A 26,984-nucleotide genomic window follows, 5' to 3' on the forward strand; every position below is an offset into this window, starting at 1 on the left:
TTACCCCTCTGCATTCACTGATCTTGTTGACCTCCCTTTCTCCTGCTCCCACGGCACAGATCCGTTGGCTGCTTGAGGACGAGCTGGTGTCCGCTTTGCGGCACTCTCACGTTATCAGCCGCTCGGTTCTGCGGAAGGTTCTGTGCCACGTCTGCGAGTCAGAGGGGAGGCCACATTGTCACCGTGAGCTGGTGCAGCTGCAGTTTGTGTTTGGACCTGAGCATTCTCTACTGAAGTTTAAAGAGGTACATTATGTAACAGTGTAATCATCCCCTCCGATTGTTACAGTATCACCTATGACTTCCCATACGTGTATCTCCATAACCCTCTAATGTCCCACTTCCTATTCCGTGATGCACAATTATTACAATGTAGTAAGAGCAGGAAAGTGTTAAAGGCGCAATCCAAGGTGGCGATTTTTGTTTTTTTGCAAATGCTTTTGTTTGTTTAACATAGGATTGAGGTAGATGGGCTCTGGTGCTGAACCGCTTTCATTTCTGCTCTGGGGACCCCCTGCTTCAAGAAATACTTGCCTCCGCAGTTACAGTATTTCCTTGTAACCATGAGCATATCTCTCTCCAAGAAGAGAATTCGGGAAGTGACTTGTGCCTGCAAAATACTATGCATAGCGCAGCATGCAGTGCTGCAAAATACTATGCATAGCGCAGCATGCAGTGCTGCAAAATACTATGCATAGCGCAGCATGCCGTACTGCAAAATACTATGTATAGCGCAGCATGCAGTGCTCCAAAATACTATGCATAGCGCAGCATGCAGTGCTGCAAAATACTATGCATAGCGCAGCATGCAGTGCTGCAATATACTATGTATAGCGCAGCATGCAGTGCTCCAAAATACTATGCATAGCGCAGCATGCAGTGCTGCAAAATACTATGTATAGCGCAGCATGCAGTGCTCCAAAATACTATGCATAGCGCAGCATGCAGTGCTGCAAAATACTATGCATAGCGCAGCATGCAGTGCTGCAAAATACTATGCATAGCGCAGCATGCAGTGCTGCAAAATACTATGTATAGCGCAGCATGCAGTGCTCAAAAATACTATGCATAGCGCAGCATGCAGTGCTGCAAAATACTATGCATAGCGCAGCATGCAGTGCTGCAAAATTCTATGTATAGCGCAGCACGCAGTACTGCAAAATACTATGTATAGCGCAGCATAGAGTACTGCAAAATACTATGTATAGCGCAGCATAGAGTACTGCAAAATACTATGCATAGCGCAGCATGCAGTGCTGCAAAATACTATGCATAGCGCAGCATGCAGTACTGCAAAATACTATGCATAGGCAGCATGCAGTACTGCAAAATACTATGCATAGCGCAGCATGCAGTGCTGCAAAATACTATGTATAGCGCAGCATGCAGTACTGCAAAATACTATGTATAGCGCAGCATAGAGTACTGCAAAATACTATGTATAGCGCAGCATAGAGTACTGCAAAATACTATGCATAGCGCAGCATGCAGTGCTGCAAAATACTATGCATAGCGCAGCATGCAGTACTGCAAAATACTATGCATAGGCAGCATGCAGTACTGCAAAATACTATGCATAGCGCAGCATGCAGTACTGCAAAATACTATGCATAGCGCAGCATGCAGTACTGCAAAATACTATCATAGGCAGCATGCAGTACTGCAAAATACTATGCATAGGCAGCATGCAGTACTGCAAAATACTATGCATAGGCAGCATGCAGTACTGCAAAATACTATGCATAGGCAGCATGCAGTACTGCAAAATACTATGCATAGCGCAGCATGCAGTGCTGCAAAATACTATGCATAGGCAGCAGGCAGTACTGCAAAATACTATGCATGCATAGCGCAGCATGCAGTGCTGCAAAATACTATGCATAGCGCAGCATGCAGTACTGCAAAATACTATGCATAGGCAGCATGCAGTAATGCAAAATATTATGCATAGCGCAGCATGCAGTACTGCAAAATACTATGCATAGCGCAGCATGCAGTACTGCAAAATACTATGCATAGGCAGCAGGCAGTACTGCAAAATACTATGCATAGGCAGCATGCAGTACTGCAAAATACTATGCATAGGCAGCATGCAGTGCTGCAAAATACTATGCATAACGCAACATGCAGTACTGCAAAATACTATGCATAGCGCAGCATGCAGTACTGCAAAATACTATGCATAGGCAGCAGGCAGTACTGCAAAATACTATGCATAGGCAGCATGCAGTGCTGCAAAATACTATGCATAACGCAGCATGCAGTGCTGCAAAATACTATGCATAGCGCAGCATGCAGTACTGCAAAATACTATGCATAGGCAGCATGCAGTACTGCAAAATACTATGCATAGCGCAGCATGCAGTACTGCAAAATACTATGCATAACACAGCATGCAGTACTGCAAAATACTATGCATTGGCAGCATGCAGTGCTGCAAAATACTATGCATAACGCAGCATGCAGTACTGCAAAATTCTATGCATAACACAGCATGCAGTACTGCAAAATACTATGCATAACGCAGCATGCAGTACTGCAAAATACTATGCATAACGCAGCGTGCAGTACTGCAAAATTCTATGCATAACGCAGCATGCAGTACTGCAAAATCCTATGCATAACACAGCATGCAGTACTGCAAAATACTATGCGTAGCGCAAAATACTATGCATAGTGCTGCAAAATACTATGTATAGCGCAGCCTACAGTACTGCAAAATACTACGTATAGCGCAGCCTACAGTACTGCAAAATAGTATGTATAGCGCAGCCTAGAGTGCTGCAAAATACTATGTATAGCGCAGCCTAGAGTGCTGCAAAATACTGTGTATAGCGCAGCATAGAGTACTGCAAAATACTATGTATAACGCAGCATAGAGTACAGCAAAATACTATGTATAGCGCAGCATAGAGTACTGCAAAATACTATGTATAGCGCAGCATAGAGTGCAAAATGAGGGTTGATAAAGGAGTACATCAAGAATTTTTTTTAATTTTTTTTAATCAAAAGCTCATTTAAGTGTTTGTACCCAAATCGTTATTCATTTTTCTTCAGGTAAAAGTCTTACACACCCATACACCGATACATACACCACCCACCCACATACACCACCCACCCACATACACCACCCACCCACATACACCACCCACCCACATACACCACCCACCCACATACACCACCCACCCACACACGCACACCACACACACACCACACACACATCTTTCTATTAGCTATGAGAAATCTGCTTTGTCTGGAACGAATTAGCTTGCAGTTCTTTCTGTAACAAGAACAGGTTGATATTTTTAGAAGCAATTATCTTTTTATGGTTCATAGAATTCTAATGAAATGCAAAGTTCTTGTAGCTGAACTGATCCTGGAGAACTGTTGGCAAGGCAAAAACAAACGGGTCCTGTATTTGTTTGCTTTACTGATTCTTTCTAAATGCATTTTGGAAGGTATGGCATATTTAAGTACATTAGAGAACATTTCCTAATTCTTGACCATGTAAGTGATATTTATGACTAATATTTAGGGATAAAAGCCTTTGACTCTCTCAATCTAAGCAATGTAACAGCCCGTCGCTATGAGTATCACCGCATGTCAGAGAGCACAGCCTTTTATTATCCTATGTCACATCGTGGTTTTCTTCCTCTCTGCGTGTCACAGTACAACCTGTGATCTACACGCTGTAATCATTTCCTTTAACCCTATGTGTCTTTCCCATACATAAAAGGAGTTCCGCCGCCTCTCCCTCCCGGGATACCAGCTGAACGAGGAAGAGGAGGATTATTACTATGTGTCTCTGAGCCGGCTTCATGCTCATAGGGCGGAGAACACGACCTCTCAGCATCTTCACATGCAGACAAACTCAGCAGGGCAGGTGGTGGTCCCGTCTGCAAGGACATCCTGGCAGGAGCCTGAATCCAGTACAGCCACTGACAGTGTTGACGGCGACACAGAACTAAAAATGATACACACAAATAATCATGCAGAAGATAAGGTGAGTGCCAGGGATGAGTTATCATCCACTTACTGCTGCTTTTTAAAAGTGCAATCCATGACAGCCCTTTAAAATAAACTTGCTTACCCACTCTGCCGTTATGTTTTTGTAGTTTCTGAAGGCGTGCCTGTCTCTCGTGTATGTTAAAAATGAAAAGGAACTCTAATCTGTGTTTGTGACTCTCTCGCACAAGGTTTCGGAGAACGCTGCTGATTGGGGAATGGCTGCAGTGGAGGTTTCAGATAGTGAGGTTTCCTCTGCCATGTCTGGTGTGTCTGCCCTAGATCAGGGGTGTAAAATTGCCACTGAAGCTTTTCCTGGTGAAAAGGATGACACCCCACCCAAAACATCATCTGCAGTCAGCCTGTCTGAGTCTGTGCAGTCTGGTACTATGAATAGCATAGGTAACTTAATGTGCTTTATTCATATCTATGGCTTCCTCCTTTTCCCTCCCTCACCTTGTCTTTCAATCCCTGTCAATTTCTCTGTCCTCCAATCTCTTTCTGTCTAGTGCACCTGCAGATGCTATCTTGCCATCGTTCTGTCTCTCCCTCCCTCACTTTTCTCTAGGTTGTCCATATCTTCACTCATCTGTTTTTACTTCTCTCTCTCCACTCACTATATAACTCCCTATTTTTCCAGGTTGTCCCCATAGCAGTGGGCACTAAAGGGTTAAGTTCCACCCTCTGACTGAGAAAAAAAAAATCTACCTGTAGAAGAACCACAAGTAGTGACACCTCTCCTTCCTAGGTAGTCTTCTTTTCTGTCCTACTAGCTGAGGTTGGCTGTTTTTGTTACTTTTTCTTCCTTTGGGCTTAGCTGACGGCCTCCTGTAGTCCACCCAGGGAAGCTCTTGCCTCTCCTCCTGAATCCCTGATGTATCACACTCCTAGGGTTGCACAGACCCCCAAAGTGGCAGTTTCTGCAGAGCCTGCTATTAAGAAAAAAGCTACAAGCAAAACCAAACTCTGCTTGCGATAAGCCAGCGTTGGAGAATAAGTGGCTCTGCGAGGACTCCCTTAGAGATCCAAGGGAGCCAATGTTAGATTTCCTGCCATGGATGAAAGACGCGGTAACGCATTGCATTGAAGCGGCTTCCTCAAAGTCAAGGAATAAAGAGTAGACCGCAAGCCTCATCTTCAGAAGAATCGGAGGAGGAACAATTTTGCACGATGGATGCAGACATAGTTGTTGGAAAATTGGTTTGTTGCGGAGAAGCCGTCAGCTTTCAGACTAGATCGCAAAGACCAAATTAAAAGTCTACGGCCCCGGTGTCGGCGCTACACGCCTGGCTGGCGATGCGTGCAGCACTTTTCCCCGGTCTTTGCAGGGCGAAAAGATGTGGGGGGCGTGGCCATGATGTCACCCGGCAGGTTCGCCCTTCATTGGCTGAACCGCCGGGGGCGTGGCCAGCGCTCCGTCGCAAGTCTGGAACACATTTTTCCTGAAGAGTTCTGAGTTTTGGCAGAGGTCCAGCGCAGGTCTATCAGTTTGCAGCACTTCCATTTGGGCTCACTACTTCTCCAAGGAACTTCACAAAGTCGCTGGTAACACTAATAGCAGAAACTAAGAATGGAGGGTATTCAAGTTTTTCATGATCTAAACTACATTTTAGTAAAATCACAACTCGGATCTCTGTTGCTCCAGCAACATGCCAAGAGTTCTGGCTTTTCCAAGTCTTCACTGCTTGCCAAGAAACTTCTAAAAAAAAGCAAACTTGTTCCAACTCAAAAAATAATATTCTTGGGAGTGCAGTTCGATGCTCTTCGGGGCCTAGTTTTTCTTCTATACGACAAAAGGGAGAAAGAACCTAAGGTGTATGGTCAGTCCGGTTAGCTCTAATGATAGGCTGCATGCTCGGCAATGCATGAAGTTAATAGGTAGTTTTCCTGCGACCATTTAGATGGTAAACACATCAGAAGTGTAATGCAGGCACTGTGTAGAGAAAGTCACAAGATACTTATCAGCCAGTTTTCCATATCAAGAGGATATCCTGAAGTCCCAAAGAAATCAACAGTAAAGATAGGAGTGATACAGGCACACAGACTTGCTCATCAAAAATAGTTTATTGTGCAAGGAAAAAACGTTTCGGCTGCATATATCAGCCTCGCCTTGACACAGGCAGATATATGTATCCCAAACGTTGTTTTTTTCTGGCACAATAAACTATTTTTGATGAGCATGCCTGTATCACTACTATCACAACCAAAGAAGGGATCTGCTTTAGTTAATCTATTTGCTGGAAAAGGTAAAGGATTCCCTGATATGGTGGGAAGAGGCCAAGAATTCTAGAAGAGGTGTTGGCTGGAAGATCAAGGGTGCCTCTTGCTCGCTTCCGATGCAAGTGCCGCGGGCTGGGTTGCCCAACTCAGTTTGAAGGTGGCTCAAGAAAAATGGCCTATCCGATGTCATGACGTGCCCGTAAACCTCTTAGAATTAAGAGCAGTAATGAGATCGATGATTTTCTTCTTGTCAAGGGAAACCTCTACGTCTGCGGTTTATTACAGAGTTTAGCAATGCTTTTTATGAATAGTGCAGGCACCAAAAGATAGATTTTCTAAAACCATCTGCTCCCTCCATTTTGGAGTTTCTACAAAAAGGCCTGGTGCAGGGACTCGGCATTGTCCGCATTACTGGGATAACCGTTCATTATGGTGGATCTGATGTTAAGATTATTTTTGGTACTGCGTATAATTTAAACCGCAATTTAGAGATACAATTTGTGCTTGGGATCTACCCCATGTCCTACAGGCGCTTACTGGGGCTCCATTTGAACCGCTTCGACAAACGTTGGATTTCTTAACAGCTGTAACTTCAGCGAGCAGAATTCGTGAACTGCAGACTTTATCCATCAAGGAAACGTTCCTTATTTTTCATCAGGACAAGGTGGTACTTAGGCCAGTACAGCAATTTTTGCAGAAAGTCATTTCCACTTTTCATCTAAATCAGGAATTGATTTTACCATCCTTTTTGCCCAAATCCATCAAGTGATAAAGGATGATCCTGCATTCACTGGATGTCGTAAGATGTCTCAAACATTATCTTCCCTGAACGGAGCAGTTCAGGAAATCAGACAGGCTTTTGGAGCTCACTACGTGAGGAAGAAGAGGACAGGCTGCCTTTATATATAATCATTCCACAAGGTCCATGGCCACATCCTGGGCAGCGACGCACAAACTTACCCTGTAGAGTTATGCAGGGCAGCACTTTTTGGACTGCCATTAATACTTCCATAAAGTACTATCGATTTGGATGTCCAGACCTCAGCAGACACATGTTTTGTCCGGAAAGTCTTTGTCTATTGAATTACATTTAGCTTTAGCAATTTATGTATTTGTCTTTTTTTATTTTAGTACCCCTCCCCAACCCGCCCTATTCCCTTTGATGCCCACTGCCATGGGAACCGCCAGGAAAAGAAAAAATTGGTGTCTGCAGCTTACCGTCATTTTCTTTTCCTGGAGAGTCCATCCATGGCAGTGCACACCACTTCCATCCTGGAAGATATATTTGATGTGTGGAGTACTTCAATATGTCTTAATTATATTTTTTAGCTTGGTACCACAAGACTACTTGGGAAGTAGAAATGTGGCTACATATGGTCCCCCTACAGGTTACAAAGTTCCATCTCAGCTATAGGGTGGAGCTTAACTCTTTGGTGTGCACTGCCGAGGATAGACTCAAGGAAAATAAAATTACTTTAAGGTATACACAACAATTTTCTCTCTTCCTATTAGTTTTGGATGCAGATGAAGTTCCTCTCTCTCTTTCTGAATTTCCGCAGGAGGATTGAGGCAACGTCCCAGCCGTGTACAGAGTTTGGTCTCAAGTCATGGCAGCATGGACTCTGATCACTTAGGTGAGACCACAAACAAACACTTGGCTATATGTATGTGTGTGTCCCTCTGCCAGCTGTACCTTCCATCACACACCTGCAGGGGTCTGCTTGTAATACTGTCCGCTGCTTAGGGCACAATAGGGATGTGACTTATAGCCCTGTCAACTCCCACAGGATATGATGGCGGCAGCAGTGATTCTGAGTGTGAAGACGCACTGATAAGTGAACAGGATTCACGCTGCCCCTTGATGCCAGACTTCTGGCTTATTGTAAAGATTCACCATGACCGAGTAGAAGTTTGCACACACGCAAGGTAACGATTTTATTGTTCTATATCATTGATGCTTTGACCATTTTAACATTACCAAACCGTGGCTTCCATTCTGTCTCCAAGTCACAAGGACAGTGTTAGTAGAACATACCGTCAGCCTTCTGTATCATTCAGGAACAGAAAGGGTTGTACGTTCGTTACTTCACTGTCAACCAGTGATGGTGACTTCATGCATTATAACTTCCTCTGTTTTATCACTGACTATCGAAATATTCCTTTCTATCAATGCATCGTCCTGTGATGGTGAATACAGACACTGTTTCATGGTGGTCAGTCTCTGTGCCAGAGTTATGCTGGGATGGGAATGTCCATTTATGTGACTTTTTCCTCACTGTGGCTCTAGAAACAGTTAGATCCATCCATGCTCATCATTACAGTGTTGGCGTTCCCCGGGAAGGAGTGGAGGAAGTGGCGGAGAGTCAGCGACTGCACCAGCTCGTAGTGAGAAATGTGGGAGAAATCTGCCGTGTCGTTAACCAGGTAATCATTACACTCACGTCAGAGCAGCTGTAGTAAAAGTGTGTGTGTGTGTACTGTATAAGGTGTCTTCCTGTTGCTCTACAGATTATGGGGCATCTTCACTAAGCAGTCTTCTGTTCTAAGACCCCTTCCAGCACTGAGAGACACCTTCAAGCCCATTGACTTGAAGGGACTGCAAGGTGTCTTCCAGCTCCAGGGGTCTTATGACAGAAGATGGCTTAGTACATATGGGTGTATGTGTTTGTTCCGGGGTTGCTGCTTTTGTGATTCAATTCTACCCTCCTTCATGTGCTTTGCTTTCCCACGTAGCGTTTGCTGCTGCAGGATCTTCACGACAGCCACGTGTGCAACACACTGCTGGTGGCAGAAAGTGAGGAGGACATCTGGAAGAGCGAGAGCCCTTATGCCTCATATAAGCAGCGTGTCCCTGCAAATGAAGGTGATCAAATATGAAAGTATTCAAGAACCCTCACTAAAATATTTGGGAAGTACTGGTGGTCTTGGTTTAAGAATGAGTGCACTAGGGGAGGAAGAGATTAGGTCCCCTGCACTCCCAACTGTTTGGGAGTCAGTGCTCAATTTACAGAACTCTGCTCCTGGTGTACCCAGGGCTGCCATCAGAAGTTCACATACACACAAAATATAGTGCATATGTCTGACATTTGGGCAGTAATGGTTCCTTCTCCCTCGCTTGCATTTCACCCTCTGACAATGATCTCCCTCCTACAGATTACTCTGGGGAAGAGAGCTACCAGCCAAGGGATTACCTGGCAGCCACCATGCACTTTATGCCTGGACACTTTGCCTGTGACGTGGTCTGGCGCACGGTCATCCATATCCACCCCCGCTTGAAAATGGGACCCAACATGGGAGTGTCCAGAGGTAATCGGCACTGAAGAGTCAAAGGCATAATCCTGATTATTCTTTACAAACTACTTTCATCCAGGACAGCAGCTGGCTGGCAAATTCAAGCTTTGAGGGCAACCCCATCCAACTGGCCCAGGAATCTGGTGGCCCACACACACCAGATACACCATACAATATGCAAGCATCATATACATAGAGACGCACGATAAGCACATGATTCTTGTATACATACATCAAATACCAATACCACACATACATGGACACCAGATGCACGTAACATACATATACAAACATACTGTGTCTCCCAATCACACCATACATGCACCGCACACTCACCATGCATGCACCATATACATACATGCACTATATATGCTACATGAATACACATACATTATGCATGCAACATAAGCGCAGGCCACGCATGCACCATATATATAGATGCACACAGCATACATGAACCATATATACTACACACCATGCATACATTAAATACACATACATACCACATGCATCATATAAATACACTCACCAACACCATATATGCATCATACACACATCCTATACAAGCACAATATATACACATAATATACATGCACCTCATAAATACACACACTGTGTCTTTACATTATAAAACAGATGTTAAAATTGTTAACGAGTATGTTGCCTGGCCAAGTGCTTGTAAAACAGTACAAGAAGCAGAAGAGTTTCAAGCGCACATACCGTTTTAAGTAATAACCCAGTGAACACACTAGTTAGAAAATAAATATATTACGACTGGACGTGTACCAAGTCCAAACAGGTCCACTGAAGCGGAGGAAGAGAGCAAATACTTCCAGAATTATGTGAAAAACAAGAAAAAGAACATATAGTGAAAAATAAGAAAATTGCACTGTGTTCTGTTTTTTGTTTGTCACACAATTCTGGAAGTATGTGCGCTCTTGATCCTCTGCTTCAGTAAAACAGTACAAACATGAAATAGAAAAGATGTGAGCATATAATGGAGCAGTGGAGAGCAGAGGATTTGGGTGGTACGATTAGAAGAGTATATAAAGGTTGCTGTGTAATGAATGTAAAGAAAGGGTCAGATTTACTAAACGATGCCAAGCCGCACATTACATCCCATTCAAATGAATGTGCCGTACAGCTTGCACTATTGGGTAAATGTAGCCCAGAGAAATGGACCTGTCCTGTAATTGTTGAATTAGAGAGGAGCTCATTGTACATTGCTCACTCGTGCGCCTTCCCGTCTGTTTGCAGCTATCCAGTCCCTGCGCTCTGTGCTCAACGCCTTCTCCGTCGTGAACCGCAAGAATATGTTTGTTTATCAGGAGCGCTCAACCACATCGGTCTTCTACCTCAGGTGCACTGCCCTCACACGCACACACGTGTAATATGCGTGTAACACACCACTCTAGTGTTTGCGCTCTCACATATCTCACAGTCACTGTTACTTTTACTACTGAAGAAGTATGTGAAAAGCAGTCACAAACTTTAATACAATGTCGGTTACACCTTAAGTAACAATGTTAATTGTACGTAAATGGCAAAGCAGAAGGCGACGGAGTTGTAGATTTCAACGACATGTAACAAGTTATTGCCAATGCCTGACTTTATATTTTGTGACTAGGTCAGGTTATGTTAGATTAGGTTGCCTAGAGCAGGGGTGCTCAACTCCAGCCCTCAAGAACCCACCCCCCCCCCCAAAAAAAAACCAAATTGGACACAATGACCTTACATCTTGAAATATAATTTTATTGGTTAACAGCCAGTATTATATTTTAGACATGGGAGTGCTGAATAATATGTTCTGTTCCATGTAGCACCTTGTTTCCCTTTAATGACAGGATTATGTGTCATGGCACGTTGTATTTACATTCTGTGTTCATTATCTCTTATTCTGCTCCCCTTGCTCCTCTGTGTTCATTTTCTGCCACAGTATATCTCCGTCTTTCTTCTCTCCTAGACTCTCTGAGACCTCCAGTAATGGGCGCTTGTGGGAATTGGACTTCTCGCAGTCTATGATGTCTCGCTCTTTAGCTCTCTCCCGAAGCCAGGAGCCCATCTTCTCAGAGGAAATCATGGTAGAGTGTCAGGGCTCAGAGGAGGGGTAGAAGGGGATCTCTGTGGCCAGCTCCAGTCCTCAAGGGCCAGCAACAGGTCAGGTTTTCAGGATATCCCTGCTTCAGCAAAAGTGGAAGACTGAGTCACTGATTGACCCACTTGTGCTGAAGCAGGGCTATCCTGAAAATCTGACCTGTTGGTGGACCTTGAGGACTGGAGTTGGCTACCCCTACTCTAGGCTTTGACATACCCTTGCTTTCACAGGGCAGTCGTATGTCTTTGGACCTGACATCCTCCCGAAGTACAGACTCTACACGCCCTGTGGGACAGACGGACAAACATATCCTGCTATTAGTGCATGGAGTCGGGGAGGCAGGTGAGGTGCTGAGGAAAGATGGGAAAAAATCTCCCTTAGTTATACATGCATATTCGGGTACGAAAGGGAAATGGAGTAAAGTAGCTTTTTCAGGAGAACATAGCGATTAGCAGAAGAGGAGCCTGTGCAGGTTATCATGGAGGGCAGTTTTGTTTGCAGAAGTAGGAATGGGAGTGAGGGTTATGTGGTGGAAGCATGAAGTCAGACACTTCAGAACACTGGTGAATGGAGGTGCTGCTTGAGATAATCAAAGTGTGTTCTGGGTGGGGATTCAGCCTCCTCTCCTGAGTTTTAGTTTTCTTTGGTATCTCAGGCTCAGAGATCACAGATGAGTTGGTGAAGGTGCTCAGGAAACGTCTGGATGAGGCCACTCTGGATATTATCACTGTAATGCTGCAGAGGAACTGCAAACTGACCCCAGCAGATGTAGAGGTGAGTAAGGGGGTTCCCGGAACACGCCTCCGTATCCACAGAAATTACCACCTCCCAAGAAGCTGACAACTCTGTCTTCCAAACGTTCTCTTCTGAAATACGCCTCTTCCAATCATTTCCACTTTTCTTCTCCAGTTTATCCAGCCACGAAAAACTCCACCCACCGAGGTACTGCTCTTTACAATCCCACAATCCTCTCTGCTATGGCTTCAAGCTGTGGCATACTATCTGCGCCAGAACCTGCTCATCTTCCTGCATACTCCAAAATACACAGACAATAATGGAGAGCATCACTTTCAGGTGAGGAACAGACCGTGTCCGATGCCTGGATCATCAGAGCAGTGTGTGATGTAGATGGAATCTCATCTTCATGCAAGGCCCTTTTGTGTATGCGTGTGGTTACTGAGGCTCTCTGTGTGCATGCATGTTGCAACCGGTGTAGGACATTTGTTCGCTGACTTTTCGCCGCGAACAAGTGACCACTTGCGTGTAGTCGATAGTGACCTCGCCGCAGGGGCACTCATCCGCTGGCCGCTTCGCCACCAAGGTAAGGTCCTAACCTTAGCCCTTACCCTAAAAACTAATGTTAACCCCTAGTACTAACGCTACCCCCTAGCCTAAAAAATGTAACCCCTTACCCTAAAATCCTTTACCCCAACCGCTAAATCCCCTAAAGTTAACCCCCTACCCTAAAACTTACCTTATCGTAGAAGCGGGTGGCAGTGGAGGGTCCAGCTGCTGCACCAGAGGGTCCCTTTGCGGCTAATCGCTGAAGGGGACTTGGTCACGGCACAACCACAGTTCCCATTCCGAGTTGGTACTGCACCATCCTGTGTGCGCATGTGTGTGCATGTGTGTTGGTATTGCAACACGCTGTGTATGTTGATTGGCACAGTGAGGCTTTGTTTAATCCTCTTTTTTTCCTCTGGTTTCTCGTACGATAGAGTATTCCGTCTTTTATTATGAATCTTTAGTCCAATAGAGAATAAAAAAGCAACAGCTTTATTTACCACTGGTACTATTTACCTACTGTATGCCAATTGTTCATATGTGGGGGGAGGGGGCTTTAATATTTGCATAAGAGTATAGTTTAAAAAATATATATATACATGATATATTTAACAACAATATTGCTCTGTTGTATAGCACTATTATCACAACTCTCTCCCCGACCCGGACCTGTTCTTGTATAATAAACCTGGAGGACAAGGCACTGGTGGCAAAGGTAACGAGGGAATATATGACATAATGTTATAAATAATATATAGTAATAATAAACGTGCACATCATGTGATCGTGCAGCAGCAGTTTACACTTGGGTCAGTCTTCACTATATCATAGCATGAAACTGGTTGTAACTGGGCGCTCTAAAATGGGATAGGAGTGTAATAAATGTGATTATTGCGTGCTTAATAAGTGGTAGTGAAAGTGAATTAAACGAATATTTATTCACACTGATAACAGTGCAAAAAAAACAATAGCACAGTATAAATCGCCAATTAAGTGAAAAAGCTGTAAATAATGTAAAGCAGCTCATAAACCCTTAAAGCAGCAGTGTGCAAAGTGGGGGGCGCTAGATTGTCTGAGGGGGGGCGCGGGTGTTACAGAGGCCCCGCGCTTCCCTGAAGGCATTTAAAATAAATGCCGGCGTCAAATGACGCAGTGGGGTCATGTGATGTCACTTTACTATGGCAACGTGACGTCACACAACCCCTTGACGCCGGGGCCGTGCGGGGGAGGGTTGCGCGAGCCGGAGGGGAGGAAGGGGGGCGCGAGCCGGAGGGGAGGAAGGGGGGCACGTGAAGATAAGTTTGCCCACCCCTGCCTTAAAGGACTGTTCCTTGGTCCAAGTAGATGCAATTTTTTTCCGAAGAAAGGGGAGCACAGATGTTCACGTGGAAAGCATGTATAAAACAAGACATAAAAAAAGCACAATAGTGAAGCCAATGTGGGTGAATTATAACGTGTTATAAACAGGGTAAGTGTTACACTCACAAATTCCCTCTAGATGGATGGCATGTCAGAGTCTCAGTCTCTCTCTGACTGGAGTAAGGTGTACTATAGCGTCGTGGGTAGCCAGAAACAGAAGTCAATCTCTCCAATGTTCCTCAAAAAGAAAGAAAACTCACACCGGTGTAGTATGTCTATGCATATAATGTGGAAATAGCAATAACATAGAGCAGGGCCCCGCTTCTCGGCGATCCACTGATACGGCGGCACCGAGAAGGGGGTCGCCATCTTGGATCCTCAGTCGCGCATGCGCAGAAGGGGCGGGTGCGCCCGGCGCGTATGCGCAGACCATAGGTCGCGCATGCGCAGAACGGCAAAAATGCCGATTTGCGCATGCAAAATCACTGAAAATCGCCGGATCCGCTTTCCGGCGATTTTCACTATACGGCGGGCCCCTGGAATGGAATCTGCCGTATACCCGGGGCCCTCCTGTATAGCAAATGTGCACTCGCATTCTGCACAAAGGCAATGCACATATTAATAGTGGGGATTCCCTGGTCTCACAGCCCGTCTCAGTTCTGCCTCTGCTCCTTCCTGGTTGCGCCCACGCGCCTCTTCCGGTGACGTAGTCTGTGGGCGGAAGAAACTTGACAGGGTCTCCAGTCTTCCAAGTCTCCAAATGACGGCGCAACCGATTCTACGCGTTCCGCTATAGCAGGACTGAGACCGGCTGTGAGACCAGGAAATCTCCACTATTAATATGCGCATTGCGTTTGTGCAGAATGCGAGTGCACATTTGCTATATGTTATTGCTATTTCCACATTATATGCATAGACCTACTACACCGGTGTGAGGTTTCTTTCTTTTTGAGGATCATTGGAGAGATTGACCTCTTTTTCTGGCTACCCACGACGCTATAGTACACCTTGCTCCAGTCAGAGAGAGACTGAGACTCTGACATGCCATCCATCTAGAGGGAATTTGTGAGTGTAACACTTAACCTGTTTATAATTCACCCACATTGGCTTCACTATTGTGCATTTTTTATTTCTTGTTTTATACATGCTTTTCACTATATCATACACTTTTGTAGTTGTGTGAGCATTTGAGCTTGTTCACCTATGTGCCCAGTATGCTCACTCTGCAAATCTATCTGTATAAAAGCCGTCACCCTCTTGATGCACATGGTTACACGGGATTACTGGGTGATACAGTAGTAAATATCATGGGGGTGAATGTTAAAGCTCCCATGTCTGAATTGTGGCTTCTTTTTAGGCATCGCCTGCATTGCTCTTTCGTTTGTGGATCAACATGGTGCCTTGGTGAACCATGCGTATGGTGAGCGATCAGGCCCATCTCTAAACTGCTCCTCTGCAGCTCCAGATCTGCTTAGTGTCGACGCATTTGAATCTCTCACTGAGGTCAACAGATTCCTGCCCGAGTCCAGCGCTGCCCACTCAGGTACAGCCACACCATCTTTCCCTCTTATCATTGCCTGGTGATCTCTCTTGACACCAAGTATTTCCCCCATGCTTAGTGATGCTCTGTCACTTTGTTCCCTCCAGGATCTCTCACGTTGGTACGTTTCGATGTGTGGGAGAAGGGGAACGTCAGTTCCTCACAGTTATCTGATCGTCTCGGCAATTCCTTGCGTCATGCACTATGTGATGTCATCATAGAGTTCTGCATCTTGCAGATTCCTCTCTGTTTGGATTCTCTGAGCCCAGTGGAGCATGAAGTTACTGGTAATGATATGGAAGTGAAGGGTAAATGGGAAGCTGTGGGTAGGAGAACAGAATGTTTCTTTCCCTCTTTGTTTCTTTCCCTCCTTTATTTCTCTCTCTATCTATCTATCCATCTATCCATCTATCCATACATCCATCCATCCATCCATCCATCTATCCATCGGCAGTGGTCACCAATGGGTTAAGTCCCACCCTCTAGCTAAGAGAGTACAGAGAGAACTCTTCACCCTTAGGAGATACTATATTTCGCCACACATCTTCTTTCCAGGTTGTCTAAAACAAGGTTGTTGGCTACAAGATCAAGAGTGGGTCATGGTCACGGCCGATGCAAGTGGCATAGGATGGGGAGCCCTACTCGGGGTACAAATAGCTCAAAGTAGTTTACCCATTCTCACAATACTCCAGCAAACATCTTGGATTTAAATCTATAATGCAGGCAATTTGTTTAGGTTGCTCAAGATCTAGGGAACAAATCTGCTGATTCGCTCTGACAATTCGACAGCAGTCGCATATAGAAAGAAGCAGGGAGTAACAAGAAGTCGGAGCCTTATGGAAGATATTGCAAGATATAAACCGCTATACATATTCCAGGAAGGAACAAGCAGGGAACTGATTTCTAGAGGAACGGGCCCTAGTGGATCATGTATTCAACTTGTGCAGAAATGGGGCCTCCCACAGATTAGCTCATGGCCACAGCCTCAAACAGCAAGTTCTGCTCGGGAGAATTTCATCTGGCAGCAGCCTACACAGACTCTCTCGCTATCAGGTGGGACTTTACCCTGGTGTCTGTGTGTTTGTGTGTGTGTGTATATACATATATATGTATTTGCCGAGGGGCGAAACGCGTAGAGTGCGACGCTACTGGGACCCCAAACTCTCTCTATTATTCAAGACTTCACAAGTTTTCTGCCTAGATCATGGACTGATTGTGGATTTACACCAGGATCCGCAGCTGTACCCTTCATTCCAAGAGTTCTTATAAAGATAAGAGGGGAAAGAGCAGAAGTTGTGGCAATAATACCATTCTGGCCTCACAGAACTTGGTTCCCACTACTAGTATTTGTGCTAAAGGTCAGCTATGGCGCTTACCAATCTCGCCAGACCTTCTATCTCAAGGCCCGATTCAACACCAAGGCCAGAGATTTTGGTCTTTGACAGCTTGGTGATTGAACGGAGCAGGCTGCAGAGAAACGTATTATCTCATAAGGTCATAGAGACCCTGATGGCAGCATGGTAAGTAAACACGTCTGGAGTTTTAGTGTGGAATCGCTTCTGCGTATGATGCAACCAGTCCAGGGTTGATTCCTGGGATCCACCCTTGTCTCCTATTCTACAATTCCTGCAGTCAGGTTTAGAAAAAGGATTCAGTATCAACACACTAAGTGCAAGTCAAAGCTCTATCAGCGCTATTGGATAAAGAATTGGCTTTAATGATCTAGTCGTATGTTTTATCCAAACTGTGCGCAAAATGAAACCGCAGTTCTGCCGAGGGACTTTATTTATCGTAGATGCATTGACAAAGGTCCCATTCGAACCTCTTCTGCAGTCTTCAGCTGTAGACCTTGCCCTAAAAGCAGTGCTTCTTGTAGCCGTTACTTCAGCATGAAGAATTGGCGCGTTACAGGCTTCATCAATTAAAGAACCTTGCCTAATTTTCACCAGTACAAGGTGGTTCTCAGTACAACAATGTCTTCCTAAGGTCATCACTGTTTTTCCATCTCGGACAGAAAATGATACTACCTTCATTTTGTCCAGATCCAGTTGGGAACAAGGAGAAAGCGCTGCTGGATGTAGTAAGATGTCTGAAGCAATATCTTTTTAGATCAGTCATTCAGAAAGTCAGATCCAATCTTCGTTCTCCCGTCAGGAGCAAGAAAGGGACACGTGGCAACCAAAGCAACCACAGGTCACTGGAGAATAAAGGGTATTATGAAGGCTTATTCTGTTCAAGCAAGGGAGGCGCCTGAAGGTCTAGGAGCGGATTCTATCAGATGGATGGCCGCATCACAGGCGGTGAAATATCAGGCATCACCCACTGAATTGTGCAGGGCAGCAGTTTGGTCCTCGATCAATGCATTTATAAGATATTATCATTTAGATGTTGAAGCATCAGCAGATGCACGTTTGGACGCAAAGTACTGCAGTCTGTTGTGGCTATGAGTTAATAGACATGTTTTGGTGTAATTTATTCGCTCCTCTTATACTGGTACTGCTTGTATTCTTCCAATTGGTGACCACTGCCATGGGACGACCAGGAAAAGGGAAACTGTATAGCCTACTAACCGTAATTTTTATTTCCTGGATAGTCTCCATGGCATTGCGCACCAATCCCATCCCTTGATTAAGAGGAATTATGTTCATATTGTAAGATTATATTTTTCATCTTTGAGACTACACGACTACCTGGTGTGGCCTAATTATAGGATCTCCTAAAGGGGAAGGTGTTTCTGTCCTATCTCAGCTAAGGGTGAGACTTAAGCCTTTGGTCTACACTGCCATGGAGACTATCCAGGAAATTAAAATTATGGCAAGTAGGCTATCAATTTTCACTTGTATACATCACTCTAGTTTCAGGAAAGGCCCCATCCCAGTCGTTGCCAGACATGAAGGGATTGGTGCAATCATCGGCATTGGTGCAATCATCGGGCAAGCCGCGCCCACCTCCCGTAAACATCTCGCCCTCTATTTCACCTTGCAACTCGGACCAAAACACCCCTCCCAGCAAGACCGGGCGTAGGAGCTTCTGGGATATGCTGGTAATGCGGGAGTGATTATTTGTTGAACTATAGGACAAGAAAGGTGATGGTACTGTACTTGAATGCAGAGAAGTATAATCTGTGGGGGTCAAGGGCCTTTTATCAGAAGGTTTAAGATGCAGAGATCCTCTTTGAAATTACAAGCTGATAAATAGAACTTTTGTAATAATGGAATATCAACCAATATCATGACGAGGCCATATTTACTGAAAGGTCTTAAGCTAAATACATCTTACAGCCTGTTCAAGTAAATAGGTTGTGATATGTCTTATTCCTTAGCACTGTTTAGTAAATATGGTCCTTAGTGGGCCTGTGGGAACATATAACACCACCTTGATTCCTTCCTATGTTACCTTCAGAGTAAGCCAGATAGTGGGGAGCTGGGACCCCCAAAGACCACCGATGATATTGTGAGTGAGCGCACAGAGGAACCACGAACCCGGCGACGACACAAGACAGAGAGCTTGAAAGTAGCAAGTTGCCTCGACAGACCGGGGATAGGGTTGGAGCACGCACAGAGGTAACCTCACCCATGGTACAGTTCATCTACTTCAACGCTACCCTTCAATTGAGCAGCCCTAGTATCTTCTCAGCGCTAACCATCCCCCAATCAAAAACTTCAGCCACAGAACATGTCACTTAGTTTGTAAGCTCTCCGGGACAGGGATTTCCTTTCCTGTTGTCTGATTTTGTTGGTTGCACTTAATGTACTATAATTTCGTGTGTGGTATTGTCTTTGTTTTGTAAAGCGCTGAGTATACTGTGGGCACTATAAAAATAAAGATATACATACAAGTCTCATTTCCCCTGCAGGAAGCGGCAGGCACAGCTGGAAGAAGGGGAGTCAGGCTCCCTGCACCCCTTATATAGTCGCGTCTGTCTGCAGTGGATGAACTTTATGTGTAAGCTAGGTACGTCTGGCCAAGAATTTGGACCTGTGTGTAGTGCTCCAATGATCATGGACAGGGCTACCCTGTTAGATATCACGTAACTTCTCTTTCCTCCCTTAGTGCTTGTCCATAACCTCTATGCCACCTTTGTTCTACTGTGACCCACCTGTTACCTCCCTACCTCTGTGCTATTACTCACTTCCCTATAATTTGCTTTCACTTGCTCTTATTTATTCTGCCGTTGGCTATATCCCGCGTGCTCTGCTGTTTCTCTCCCCTTCTGTGTTCTACCGTTAGCTGCTCCTTCTCGCCTCTGTTGCTGTTTGCCTTTTGGTCTTGTGCCTAACTTCCCACTCACCTGCAGGATGTCCTTCGGTCCAGCTCTGCTCTGCACAGACTGTTTCACGCTTTCTCCTCCCGTCCGTCCTGCTGGAACTTTTCAGCATTATCACATCCTTGGCGAGTGACACCAGCGTGAGAGTGTTTGAAAAGATCTTGTGAGTGTTACAGTAACTGCATGAAGTTAAAGGGAGAGGATACTGGTGAGGGTGATGGGAAGGTGAGCTTTAACTCAAGAGGAAAGCTGGTAGGCAATGTGCTTGTTAATCACAAAGGGAGAAGGGGAGGTTAGTGTATGGGAGGGCACAGGGTGAGCATGTTCTAATGCAGGAGTGGCTAACGCCAGTCCTCGAGGGCCACCAACAGGTTTTCAGGATATCCCTGCTTCAGCACAGATGGCTCATGAAGCAGGGATATCCTGAAAACCTGACATGTTGATGGCTCTTGAGGACTGGCGTTAGCCACTCCAGTTCTAATGGAACGCCAGGAGGTATTAGCTGAACATGAGTGAGTTGTGTCAGGCAATTAGCTCTGGAAGGTGGGTGAAGCTTTAGTGTAACTCACAAAAGGTTGTTGGGTAAGCAGGGGGTTAATGAGGAATACCACTTAGCTCACAAAAGAACACACACACTGATTTTATCATTGGCTTCCCCAGGCTTGTCATATTAAATAAAAACACAAATCATAAGAACTGGCTCTATAAAAAGACCATTAGGACCAGAATGCATTTCAATCCAGTGTTCCCTCCATCCAAGACAAAGCAGTTGATGCTGGAAGGCAGTTTCCCTGTAGGCGGGGGGTGGGAGAGGGTCTCGGGGAGAAGCTAAAGAAAGTGAAACCCCTCCCCATTTTCAACTTGCAGTATGTAGAAACTAATTTGGAAAAATGCCTCAAAGATTCTTGTAGGTGTCGCTCTTTTTTTTAAAATTCCTTTTAACGGCATAAGATTGGCCCGGATTGAAACATGTCACTGCCATTGGTTCATGGGAATAACACTAAGTTATAGTATCCCTGGTATATGAAGAGTCTCATCTACTGTGTGCTTGTTTTCCAGTGGCTCTGAAGGACCTGTGTTTGTGCCATACTCTCCCAGCCAGCACAGCCCCCCTCGCCCTGCGGCTGCCCGGGAGCTCATCCTCCTGGGACGTAACTTCCACCAGTGGCGGTATAGCACTGAGCAAGGTAAACCAACCTCATTTCTGGGGAACACTTTGGGGGTGGGAGGGGAGCAGTCTAAAAATTGTGCAACTAGCTGCATCTGTGGTTCAGATTGAATAATGCTTCCCTGTGATGTAGAACGACATCTCAACGTAGGTTTTTGCAAATAAAATGAAAATAGCCCCAAAGACTTCATAGCGCTGGAGACATGTCCTGGTATTGAGTGGCTTTTCCTTTACTCCCAGTTTTTACCAGTGATGATGATGAGGATGAGGAATGCATGGGGAATATGTGTAAGTCTGTGCCAGCCCCAAAATCCTAACTCACACTTTACTATGGTAGCAGCAGGGCTTTGTTTCTTTGTAGTGGCACAGGGTGTAGAGTGTGACATAGGGCGACGGTTGTGGGGTGTGACACACAAAGGTGGGAATAGCTCTTATCTCTCCTTTCCTTAATGTTATCACTAATTTTTTTCATTAATTAAAGCACATCATGCACCCCACTACTAATCACTCTTTCCCCTTCCCCCTGCTGCCCTCGTACAACCCCTTAAATTCTCAGCACAGAAAGGCTTCCAGCGTTTCGAAGCCATGGAGCTTGGTTCCATAGAAAGACCATTGGAGCCTACACCTCTAATTAGGGAGTTGGTCCCTCGACAGCGATTCCTCTTGATTGAGATCCAAGACAAAAAGGTAACTGTTTACATCTCTATACGCCTGGCCCATCTGTCGGCCTTGGCTGCCCGTGTCATATCCTGCTTTTGTGTTAATTCTGCCATTTACCTAGCTTTTTATCTTACTACAGTATTGATCTCTATTTCATACCTTGTCTTTCCCTCCCAAAACCTTCTACTTCTCTCTCTCTCTCTCTCCTTCTCACTCATGCTTCCCCTCCCCCCTCTTCCCCTCTCTGGCAGTTGACCCTGTACACATATAACTGGTCTCCAGACCTTGGTGCATCCCTTAGTCGCTCATTGGTACGCCTGATCCAGTGGCAGAATGCCCGGGCGCATGTGCTGCACTGTCTTCTGAGCCAGAAACTGGGACTCTTCCATCACTACTGCTTCTCTGACACCCCCTGGCACGAGGACAGCAAGCAGGTAACTGCCTTCACTGGGACCTGCAAGCAGCCACGGCTTATACAAAACTCGGCAAGCAGATAATGACCCTCTATGCCCATTGCAAGCTGGCCTCTTCCTCCACTGAATCCTGCAAACTAACAGCTGCCCCCACCGACCATGCTGGCCGGCAAATATTCTTATTGGCCCCTTAAAGAAGACATCAGCCACCACAAATTGTATAATTGCCCTCAATGGCATCTGTAAGCGATTGCTCTGTTATACTACTATAAATGGATCATTGCCCCCACCAGTTATTGTCAACTGGAAGTTTCCTTTTCACAGCCAGCAGATGTTTTGTTTCTCTTTTCTCAAGAATGTAATTTTTTTCCTTCTGTCCTTAGGATCCCAACCCCTTTCTGAATTCCACCCTTGAGGTGGACGCCCTTATCCGGAGCTCGTCACCCCCGCCCTTCAAGGAGCAGTCTCGGCTGGGCACGGCAGGGCGCAGCCTACCCTCCCTTCACTTCCCCCCAGACATGGTGCCGTTTGACGAGGTGCTGAGGGACGTCATGCCTGCCAAACCCATTCAGCACTCGTCTGAGCTGGACACTGTGTCTCGACATGGAGCTCAGTTCCTGGAGATTAAAAGCACTGAGAGGAAAGGTCAGAAATCAGAGGCTGAGCGATGTGAGAATGTGGGCAGGAGGGCAGCATTACCATACAGAAAGCAGAGGCGTCGCTGTCCCAGACTGTGGTTAAAGCCATCTTGAGCCTGATGCAGCAATATTTGGGGTTAAAGCAGTGCAGCATTGAGTGGGTGTTCCATGTTGGTTGGCATTGTTTGTGGGCACTGTTGAGGTAGGGGTGAACCACTGTGTGTCCGTGCAGCATTGGATCATTGCGTGTGATGAAGCAGTGTTGGAGAGCTGTGTATGGTGTGTGTGATTTTTGATTTGGTTGTTTTTTGGAACGCTAAGTGTGACGAGTTGTGTTGTGGAGCTGGTTATGAGGCTAGCACTGTGTGGTGTTGCGTGTGCTGTACTGGTTATGGAGCATTGTGTGTGCTGACGCAGTGTTGTAGAACTGTGTGTAGGGAAGAGGTGTTGGCGCACCGTGCACTTGCACTAACCTCACTATTTCTGTCTCTAGAGGTGGAGAAACAGTTGAAGATTGAGAATCTGTTTGTGACTTGGCAGCAGAGATCAGCACAATCCAACATGCCAATCAGCGTAAGTGCAGCAAAATGGCCTAACCCATATCTTACATATCATTCGCACAGTCCTCTCCAAGTATATGTGTGCTAATTCCTCTCTCGCCTTATTTCTCTCTCTTATTGCCTTGCCCTTTCCCTCCAGTCTTGTAATCATTGCCATTATATCTGTATTGCAGGTTTCAGATTTAGACACCCTGAAGCAGTCTGCACGGCTGGTTCATTACTGTGCCACCCCTCTCCTTTTTGATCCGTCATTCCACGTGCAGGTGCTAAATGACCAGGGCAGGAGTGAAGGCAAGGTGAGTCTACGGTGACCAGGGATTGTGCGGGAAATAATGGAATGTGTGAGTATGTATGTCAGGTCAGTGCAAGGGTGCAATCTACAGTGTGTCTATACGAGTGACCATCACATGTGTCCCGATGTCAGGACAGTGTATGTTTGTACTGGTATATTAAGGTGTGCGACACAGTGACGATCATAATGTCTGTCATTGGTATGTGTGGAAATATCTGCAGCACAAGGTGTTGTTTTTCTCAGAAGCGACATTGTTCTAATGACTCTGGCACGTCGGTGAGAGATCGCAGTCACAGCTGTGACTCTGCGGAGATGCCACCAAGCAGAGCAAAGGAGGAAGCTTGGCTGCTAGAGCTGTGCACTGCGTTCATGCAGCAATATATCCAATACCTTCAAAGCACTGGCTTCATCCTGGTGCAAGTACGCCCTGCCTCACCTGCACGCAGGTGAGTCTCGAGCCAATAACCCACTCTGTCTACATCTCCCCCGTCCGGTCTAACTGAGACAGTGTTAGTCCATTCATAGGTCACACATCACATGGGTGCATTTCTCTTTTTAAAAGATTACAGTTTTGCAATGTACATATATCCGTATACACTGCCATGATGCTGTCAGAGATCCATGTGTGTTTGCACATCATGAATGAGGAGTGACTCAATGTTTCTCCAATGCAGCTTTTGATAATGTGTCTGCAGTCTTCCAAAAAAATTAAACAGTGTTTTTTTATATCCTGACAACTGTTTGATATGGGTAAGAATATTTCATACTGAAAGACTATATTTATGTGCATCAGTCGTTTTAACTTGAAATAATAATAATAAATATTAATAATAATAAAAAACAAAAAAAAGAACCACCAATAAAATATGTTCCTTCCTGGGGTTCATTTGACCACCATGAGCATTTTTCATAGATCTAGTTGTACATAAGTGTTCACGGCCTCAGAATGCTGTCCTTCAGATGTACGATCTGAACAAGAGACTTGTGAGGTCTGAACACGTTGAAGAACCTTCCTGTTTTTTTATTAACTGGTACATACAACCTGTAATAAGCTTGCACTTCCCCAGGACCAATAGGACTATAGCTCTGTACTAAATCATTGTACTCAACTAAATGTTTGTGCTATATGCACATTAAATATGCAAGACATTATCACCAGTGGAGCCTGCACCACTTTGCTTATTTTGGCTCCTTTTGGAATGGATGCTATTCATTTCTCTCATCCCTTGATACAATTCTGACACACTTTAGATCCCAAAGCTTACTATTTCTTTAACATTATCTTGGGGAGCTACTTGAATTTTATGAATTCAGTGGCCCTCTTGTGAAGCCCCTTCCCAGAGAGCAGCTCCGTTCAAATAAATGGGATTCAAATGTTCTCCAGGCCGGGAATCCATGTTTACAGCGTATTGACTAAGGGTCTCTGTGTTAGACAACTCTGTGGTTTTTACCTTGATCTGATATCGCTGTATTATATTTGTGTATTTGCAGCACGGCTCGGATTCGAGCTTTGGCGTCAGTGACCCCAGAAAGCAGAGCTACCAAACCCAAGAATGATGGTAGTCCCAAGGTGAGTGGTGGCCCTTAAATGTGGGGGGTTACAGAGTGGGAGAGTCAACCCTTTGCTGCTTAACCCTCTCACTACACCTCTGTTTTTTCTCTCTTGCAGAGTGGAGGTTCTGCTATAACCACTTACCACCTGCAGAGGGCTTTACCTGGGGGTATCGTGCTCATGGAGCTGTCCTTTCAGGTTGTTGGCTGATGTACAAAGTGGGCAGTCTATGGGAGGGGTTGGCTTTTGTGTATTGGAAGTTTGTTGCATAATGGCAGCAGTCTGATATCTGTTTTTTGTTTTGTACAGGGCTGTTATTTCTGTGTGAAGCAATATGCTCTAGAGTGCTCCCGTATACCCATGGGCCAGTCTGTGAACTCTCAGGTATCTTCTACCATATACAAGTTCTTCCTTTGCTACTTCTCTTTTCTTTGTCATTTTCTCCTCCCTTTTCCCTGCACTTTTTTTTTTCTTTTTAAACATTTGACAGCTTCATCTGCCCTTAATCTGCTGTTATACACAGATGTGAGACGCATTCATATTTTCTCTGCATCTTAAAAATAGGCATATAGTAATTCACCTCCTATGCTAGTCTGTTAGCAGAGATTGTCCATTGGTCCTATGGTACATAACATTACCAAATAGGAAAATTAAGATTATCTACTGTACCTTTTGAATGCCCCCTTTAGTCATGTGAATAGTGTCCTTATCCTCATTTAGTTATTTTATGCTGTGCCCCTACTTTTAGATGTAGATAAACCCCTTGGACATAGCAACTACGGGACTAGCAAGGTGTGGCATACGTTTTTAGTTTGCACTCTCAAATGACTGAATTCAATTCATGATTGTTTGAGAAATCAAGCCGAGACACCCCGTTTCCACACGTGGAACTTCCATTTATTCACCTAGCGAATGCTCTCATTTATTCACTGACTGAGTGACAGTCTGCACCTTCCAAAAACATGAGTAGTAACCAGCGGTCTAGGACGACTCGCCGCATCCGGGGGCAGCTCGCCGTCTCTCCGCGAAGGTACCCCCTAACCTTACCCCAAAGGCCCCTAACCTTACCCCAAGGGCCCCTAACCTGTTAACCCCTAACCTTAACCCCTAATGCTAAAGCTAATCTTCACCCTAAAAATCTTAACCCCTTACCCTAAAACTCCTAGCCTTAACCCCTTACCCTAAAAAGCCAAACCATCACCCCTTACTCTAAAACCAATAATTGTAGCCCTTAGACTAAAATCCTTACCGCCTTACACTAACCCCCTAACTTTACCCCTTACCTTAAAAAGCGTAACCCCTTACCCTAAAAACCCTAAAGTAAACCCTTAAATAACTTGCCTTACTGGCGAGATGGCCTGCGGCAAGCTCCCCTCAGCGGCTGATTGGTGGCGAGTTGGCTCTGGCAAGTTGACCCATTCCGGTGCTAGACCTGTCTGAATGGTATGACAACTGTAGCACTAGTGAAGTACATACATTACAAACTGCACTGTGGGAATGAATGAAAGTAAATGTCAGCTTGTACAGAATAAATATTAAATGAGTTTGAGCCTGTACAGAGGAAATGAGTCAGAGAGCACTAGATCGATACATGAATAAGAGCTTGAAACAAATAAGTGGGTGAATGGAAGGCAGTGACTA

At 45.2% G+C, this 26,984-nt stretch overlaps 1 protein-coding gene across 6 annotated transcripts in view; it reads left to right on the top strand.

Annotated features, from left to right (window-relative positions):
• The window catches only part of SZT2 (SZT2 subunit of KICSTOR complex), a 74,988-nt gene that overhangs the window by 39,576 nt on the left and 8,428 nt on the right, over positions 1-26,984 (top strand). For all 6 annotated transcript variants that reach the window (XM_075616068.1, XM_075616071.1, XM_075616069.1 and 3 more), the window contains 30 exons: positions 60-245; positions 3,736-4,002; positions 4,196-4,406; positions 7,784-7,858; positions 8,012-8,150; positions 8,546-8,648; positions 8,958-9,087; positions 9,378-9,530; positions 10,773-10,875; positions 11,479-11,596; positions 11,841-11,952; positions 12,266-12,384; positions 12,520-12,684; positions 13,531-13,609; positions 15,611-15,796; positions 15,901-16,080; positions 18,649-18,836; positions 19,196-19,356; positions 19,650-19,747; positions 20,091-20,223; positions 21,120-21,247; positions 21,785-21,915; positions 22,140-22,322; positions 22,685-22,946; positions 23,433-23,512; positions 23,673-23,795; positions 24,035-24,237; positions 25,283-25,361; positions 25,461-25,541; positions 25,653-25,727. In XM_075616068.1, coding sequence (XP_075472183.1) covers positions 60-245; positions 3,736-4,002; positions 4,196-4,406; positions 7,784-7,858; positions 8,012-8,150; positions 8,546-8,648; positions 8,958-9,087; positions 9,378-9,530; positions 10,773-10,875; positions 11,479-11,596; positions 11,841-11,952; positions 12,266-12,384; positions 12,520-12,684; positions 13,531-13,609; positions 15,611-15,796; positions 15,901-16,080; positions 18,649-18,836; positions 19,196-19,356; positions 19,650-19,747; positions 20,091-20,223; positions 21,120-21,247; positions 21,785-21,915; positions 22,140-22,322; positions 22,685-22,946; positions 23,433-23,512; positions 23,673-23,795; positions 24,035-24,237; positions 25,283-25,361; positions 25,461-25,541; positions 25,653-25,727 — 4,251 coding nt within the window. The remainder of the gene's footprint in view (positions 1-59; positions 246-3,735; positions 4,003-4,195; positions 4,407-7,783; positions 7,859-8,011; positions 8,151-8,545; positions 8,649-8,957; positions 9,088-9,377; positions 9,531-10,772; positions 10,876-11,478; positions 11,597-11,840; positions 11,953-12,265; positions 12,385-12,519; positions 12,685-13,530; positions 13,610-15,610; positions 15,797-15,900; positions 16,081-18,648; positions 18,837-19,195; positions 19,357-19,649; positions 19,748-20,090; positions 20,224-21,119; positions 21,248-21,784; positions 21,916-22,139; positions 22,323-22,684; positions 22,947-23,432; positions 23,513-23,672; positions 23,796-24,034; positions 24,238-25,282; positions 25,362-25,460; positions 25,542-25,652; positions 25,728-26,984) is intronic.

The sequence above is a fragment of the Ascaphus truei genome, chromosome 10 (assembly GCF_040206685.1).
Source record: "Ascaphus truei isolate aAscTru1 chromosome 10, aAscTru1.hap1, whole genome shotgun sequence".
NCBI classification, from domain to species: domain Eukaryota; kingdom Metazoa; phylum Chordata; class Amphibia; order Anura; family Ascaphidae; genus Ascaphus; species Ascaphus truei.